We start from the raw sequence: 6228 nt of genomic DNA, 5'->3' as shown, positions 1-6228 counted from the left end.
TTTTATCCCTGCACTACCAACCATTTTACAGGCTGCCTCAAAGACGTGACATGTCTTTCCTTCCAAGTCAAAGGATGTACAGTGAGGAAACATAAACATAAAGGCCCTTTTTCACACTAGACACTTTTTTTTTTTTTAGCTAACCTACAGCTTTTACCTGTAAGCAGCAAATGGTGTGAAAACAATTTTAGATTCTCTGACCTTACATGCAAATATACTCTGTTAAGCATCTCCTAAGTGTTCTTGTTTGAACAAACAAATGAAAATTCTGGCAATGAGAGGTTTTTTTTGCACAACACCAGAATAAAAAATGTTTTAATTCTACAGCAAAATCTGCGTATGGATTAAATGTAAATTTTACCTCGAGGTGTGGGTTCATGGCACGAGATGTGGTTTCACTGCAGTGTGGCACGCACTGCCATGAAGCCACACCTTAAAACAATGTTCTCCGCCAGCCAAAGTTTCATCATCTCCTAGGGAAGCCGACACTCGCATGTTGGGGCTCATTATAGAGCCCTAAGTGGTCGAATTTAGACCGGTATTCCCCACTATGGTATGCCTCATTATCAGATTGTGGTTTTGACATGTAAAATCCCATAACGTAATATTTTTACGTTAGCATGCAACTAAATAAAACACTTGAAGCTAGCTAATAGCCTGGTTTCTCCACACACAGAGTGCATGTGTAGGGCCCTGCAAGCGCTATGATCATATTAGTCCTCACAGCTTTCCAGCTGTACTTGGGTTCTAGGGAACATAGAGGAAAATGCAAAAGACAGTATACTGTTCAGAATTTTTCTAGTGAACTTTAGGTGGAAGTTGGGGTGCAAGTCTTCTCAACCCCACTCCTAGAATAGAATCATGTTATTTTATTCTCACCTACCTGCCTTTTGATCTTGAGGGCTAAGCGGGTTCGTCATACTACGCAATACAATAGCCCACTAAGGACTACTACTACCGGCTTGCTGTACAGCAGTGGTGGCCTAGTGAAAACAGAAAATTGGTTGTTCATGAATAAAAGAAGGGTGCATTGCTTCCATAAGTAAGCAAAAATGCAATGTGGTAACTTTCAGGAACTTTCTTTGATAGGAAGCGTTTGTATACATGAAAATGGCATCAAATTTGTGACGTCACCCTGACATTCTCATCACTGCCAGCCAAGGCTTGTGTTTGCAATGAAACAAAAAAGTTAGACCTGTATTTATTTTTCGTTAATAATCTTTTATTTCCACAATATCAGTGTGCACTAGTCTAAGCTGATTTGGTGCGTCACCTTAAAGAACATTTCAATGTCCCCATGCATTCATTGTCTTTTGCTTTCAGTCTGTCCATGCTTATCCTTGCTATTCAAACAGCCACAAATGGCCATCAAGAGTAAACATAAGAGACAAGAAATGCCATACATAGCATTTATTTTATCCGTAATTTTTCACATACAAGCGAGCTTTCAAGAGCCCAGCAACATGCATCCAGCAGCAAGCTTTCACTCAGTGGAAGTAAAAAATATTGGTCAGCAACTTCCACGAAACTAGCGTAGGCGTCCCTTTTTTTTTTTTTCATGCATGCAGCACAGTACTGGAAGGTTTAGTTTCCAGGCCTATGGAATGCACATGTACTGTCACAAAGAGTGCCTCTAGTGGGGCAGTTCTACAGGCACACATGTTAGAAGTCCTCAGATGGCCAAGCCAAACACAGATACAATGCAATACATTGTCTTGTTTTCCCAACGTACAGTGCAGCTTCCTGAAAGGAAAAAGCAAACATATTGTGATTCACCAGAGATAATTCACAAGAAAGAGCTACACTTTGCATAAGGATCAACACTGCTGAGCTCACTGATGTCCACACAGTGGTGTTCATACTTTTTTGGAGCTATCTTTACAAAAGTTGCGACTCAATAGTACTGGGGAGAAGCATCTGGGATCGTAATTTGTAATGATGCTCATCTTTCCTTTTTTCTTTGTTATCTTCGTCATTGGCTCACACAAAGCCACATACCTGTGATCTTTTATTAATTTTGGAGTTTAAATGCCAAAACCGTGATCCAATTACGACGAATGCCATATTGAGGCTGTGCATCAATTTTGACCACCTGGATTTCTTTAATGTTTGGCTAAATCTAAGTACACAAGTGTCTTTGCATTTCACTCCCACCAAAATGCAGCTGCTGCGGCGGAGATCAAGATTGAACTCATGGCCTTGAGCATTGCAACACCATAGCTGCTAAGCTATTGCAGTGTGTGCACCTGTCATCACACGAATTACCCATGCACAGGATGTATAATAAATTAACGAAATTAGAAAAGAATCCTTTCAAAAATATGGCCCCTGGTGCAGATCATTAATAGAATTATTCACCAACAGCATTTAAATGAATAGAGGACAAAAAATTGCACACTGTTTATCACTTCAAGTCTCAATCTTTCTGTAAGCTGCTCTTCTATTACAATCATTACATGTGTTTGCCCTACCTGCCATTTTCCCAACGTATCCCATCTTTCGTACTGCTATCATCAGTCTTCAGAGTGCAGCACACATATTCAACATGCTTCATCACGAAGCATTAGGGACTCTTAGTGGATTTACACATCTGATGTTCTGGTATTTCAAATGGCTAAGTACTACCCTCAAAATCAATTAAGCCCAGTTTCAAGCCTGGCTACACCATTTGTATTATTTGCTTATAACTGTGCTTATTGTCGCTAACATGATAATGTTTTCAGGCATATGTTAACCAGATATCTACATCTTGGCTATAATATGAAGGGATATACAGAAGTAGGCTTCTCCACATATGACCACTTCTAGTGGAGAAACCAGTTTTCAGTGCCCCCCCTGTTTGTTATGCACGTGCAGACAACTTTTAAACAGTACCAAATTTTAAGGATACAGAGTAGAGATGGTCAACTAATTTTTTTATTCGGTTAATTATTAATCATTCATCATTTTTGCCTTTAAACGATTATTCTCTTTCGATGCAGGGTTTTTTATCGATTAATTGTTCATCAAAATTTCTGCCGGGGGCTTCTAAGAAGGCTGAAACACAGTTACCTACTTTTGTAGGACCCCATTTTAATGTTTGTGAGGTGGAATCAAATTTGAAATACAAGTGTATAAATGTTTGAAAAAGGATAAGGTTTAATTTGTTAAACACTACATATAGTTTTCACTAGTGGATTTCGAAAAGATAAAGGACATATGTTTTAAAATAGCACTTAGTGCAGAATTTATTTATTTATTTATTTATTTATTTATTTATTTATTTATTTATTTATTTATTTATATATTTAAAGATTCTTACAGGCCTCGTATGAGGCATTGGGTAAGGGGGGCGTTACAGTAGTATTAAACATCGCACTAGTGAATCCCCGTACAGTAAAGGTAAACAAGAAATAAATGGCATAAGTGAAAGGTGAAGTACAACTGAATTATGCAAGAACTTGCGATATACACAGAGGAGAAGAAAATTACTGGTTTAGGATTTTAAATCACATGCACTTTTCTATAAAGCAAAGGAATATCAACTGGCTGAGATGTTTGGATGAAATCGGCACCTTCTTTGAATGGCCACTTAACCAGCACATGCCATAATAGATGCTTCGTTGCTATAGATTTGTTGTAATCGATGTCAACTACATCGCTATGTCAAAGTACATGCTCCAAACCGGCGTGCATGCTATGCCACATCTTTAGCGGACTGGGAGTGGCACAACGATGAACGACTGGGTTGCTATAGTACGCCTTGAATTGTGAGAACATTTCAAGCCTTCGGATTTGCCTCCTGATTTTTTTTCTACTCTCAAGTTTCCTGGCATTCTCCTAGTATAACCATGTACCAACTAGCCCAACAAGCCACTCTCATGAACTCCAGTACAATTTCAAAATTTCCACGCAACTCCTGTTGAACTCCCAAAAATGATTAATCGAACAGGCCTAATTGATTAGGTCAATTAAATAAAAGATGTGCATCTGTGAAGATTAATCATTTTGTGGGATACATTTAATTGATTGATCATTCATCGATATTACCAACCCTAGTACAGGGCCTATAAAATATTATAATGAATAGGTATGAACATTGATGCCAACTTGAAGCTATTTACAAGCAATGTCTTTTCAAAAGATAAACACTACACAATTGTAATGTGTATGGTTGTGCTGCTGAACACACAGGGGAACTGGCACAAAAATACATAATGTACACAGGCCTTGTGTGCTATGTAATGCAGAATTACACAATCATTATAACAGAAATAAACCTCACAAACTTCAACAAACACGACCTTTATAAGACTGCTGTATCTCTTCATGATTCAGAATCAGAATGGCTGGATTATATGGCACAGGCTTCACAGCAATGATGTCTTCATAATCTCGCACTTCCCACCCAAATGTTCAGCAGTATCTGTTGAGCCACAGCACAGGGGCCTTCAAGCATGCTAGTGCTAGAGACAATCCAGATCAAGCATTGCCACACATCACTTTCAAGCACACTTGATACCAATCCTGCTATATTCACCCAAGCTTTGACTGCACTTGAGTGCTGCGCAGACTTACTTCTGCGAAGACCGAAACTGCCCATGTGACAGGCATTATCAGGTAGCCTTCCTCACCAGTGTTGGTAATTTAGAGATGCTAAATCTTGTGAGGTTCTTATTTAATTGGCACCCTAACAACAACTTTGCCCTTTTGGGGTATTAGTGAGCCAGTAAAGTACAAGACAAGACATCCTACAAGACATCATACAAGGTGGTGTATAAATAGACTATCTCACCATCAGTGGTGTTGTCCCAGTAGCAAGACGTTGCCGTGTGAAGACCAGCACCGTTCTTTTCCATGATAACGCATGTCACTGAAAAAAATTGTGCACCACAGATCACGTATAAAAGTATGCATAAAATTTGAGTTGGTTTTCTTTTTAATGCTTCAAAACTAGTAGTTACAAAAATATAACATGGTCTATTCAATGCTACAATATATAATACATGTTTACAGATATGCAACAAAATGCAACATATTCTTTTATTCAGCTGTCAGGACATTCAGAATAACATGAAACTCGGGACAGAAGAATCAAGTTTAGATTAATGGTAAACCATCATTTTTAATGAAAACAAAATCAGTAGGTATTGTTTATAACAAATGAAATAGTGACGAACACCATATGCAATGAGAACATTAATTAGCGCCATTCAGATCCCACGAGTTTTTGAAGTGTTCCAATAGTACACTTTGCTTATTCTAAATCATAACTATGTAGCAACGCCAGCGACGCTGACTATTCAATTTACACTTAAATGTGCATGCACCATTACCTATGTACTTGAATGGCTTGTTCATTTTTGTAAGTTGGCCTAGTATGTGCTCCACAGTGGTGTTCGTCCACTGTGGTACTTTGCTGTGTTGGTAAACGTTTCCACCGATAATTGTCTCCATCGCCTGCAACGCAAAACATGTTTTCATTGCAATCACGAAGGCTGTCAAAACTGTTTTAGCCTTATTGTATCCTAATGATTATAATGCCTGTCAAGGACCGCTTTACACATGCTTTACGCGGGCGAAGAACAACTCGCGGTAATTTACAGCACGACCTCATTACACACAGGCACATTTGCTAATCACAAAAGAATACAAACTGCGCCACTAATTCACTATCAATAAGTTCGGTACAGTACTACAGTGTGTCAAGCCTGTCTGCAATCTCATCAGGATATTCAGGAAACGGTACGTACCTCCTTGATTATGGCACTGACTTCATCTACTACGAATGTACCCTGCAAAATTAAAGACAGGTTACAGTATAGAAATGTTTTCTTAAAGCAGCACGCAACCAGTGATGCCGACAATCAGAAACTTGGCTCGCAGCAGCTCATGCTTACCTCCATTGTATAATAAATAGAGATGTTCAGGTTGTATCCTTGAGCGAAGTTAGTTATACGTAAATCAGCTTCACTATGAAGGAATCAAGGGGGCAAACAAATAAGGACGTAACGAAAAATGGGGGTAAACAAATTCCTACGATGTGGGCAAGCTTGTAGGCCGCTGCTACTGTCGGCTGCAAACCAGCGGCAGTGGCGTCCTCTAGCCACTCAAGACCTGCACAGATGGCAGTCGCCTGCGCTTATGGCCTCCGAGATTTGCGCGCGCCGGTTGTTTGAACCGTTCAACGGTGTCGCTTTTATGACCTCTTCGTTAACTGTTCGTCTGCTAGCCTACGGATGACATGGG

General features: G+C 39.4%; 1 protein-coding gene across 1 annotated transcript; it reads right to left on the bottom strand.

Annotated features, from left to right (window-relative positions):
* Nucleotides 1-1395: 1395 nt before the first annotated feature.
* Dlc90F (dynein light chain 90F) lies at nt 1396-6089 on the bottom strand. The gene is made up of 5 exons (XM_065437535.2): nt 5880-6089; nt 5733-5774; nt 5316-5439; nt 4775-4852; nt 1396-1743 (listed from the first exon to the last, which is right to left on the bottom strand). Exons 1-5 carry the CDS (start codon nt 5883-5885, stop codon nt 1673-1675), a joined length of 321 nt encoding a protein of 106 aa, XP_065293607.1. The 5' UTR covers nt 5886-6089; the 3' UTR covers nt 1396-1672.
* Nucleotides 6090-6228: the final 139 nt, after the last annotated feature.

Source organism: Dermacentor albipictus, chromosome 5 (assembly GCF_038994185.2).
Source record: "Dermacentor albipictus isolate Rhodes 1998 colony chromosome 5, USDA_Dalb.pri_finalv2, whole genome shotgun sequence".
NCBI classification, from domain to species: Eukaryota; Metazoa; Arthropoda; class Arachnida; order Ixodida; family Ixodidae; genus Dermacentor; species Dermacentor albipictus.
This window is presented reverse-complemented; position numbering and strand designations above follow the sequence as displayed.

Coding starts and splice junctions, on each gene's coding strand:
- Dlc90F (XM_065437535.2), bottom strand. Junction 5,440..5,732: donor TCAGTGCCATAATCAAGGAG/GTACGTACCGTT, acceptor TTTGCGTTGCAG/GCGATGGAGACAATTATCGG. Junction 4,853..5,315: donor CAAGCCATTCAAGTACATAG/GTAATGGTGCAT, acceptor AATTTTTTTCAG/TGACATGCGTTATCATGGAA.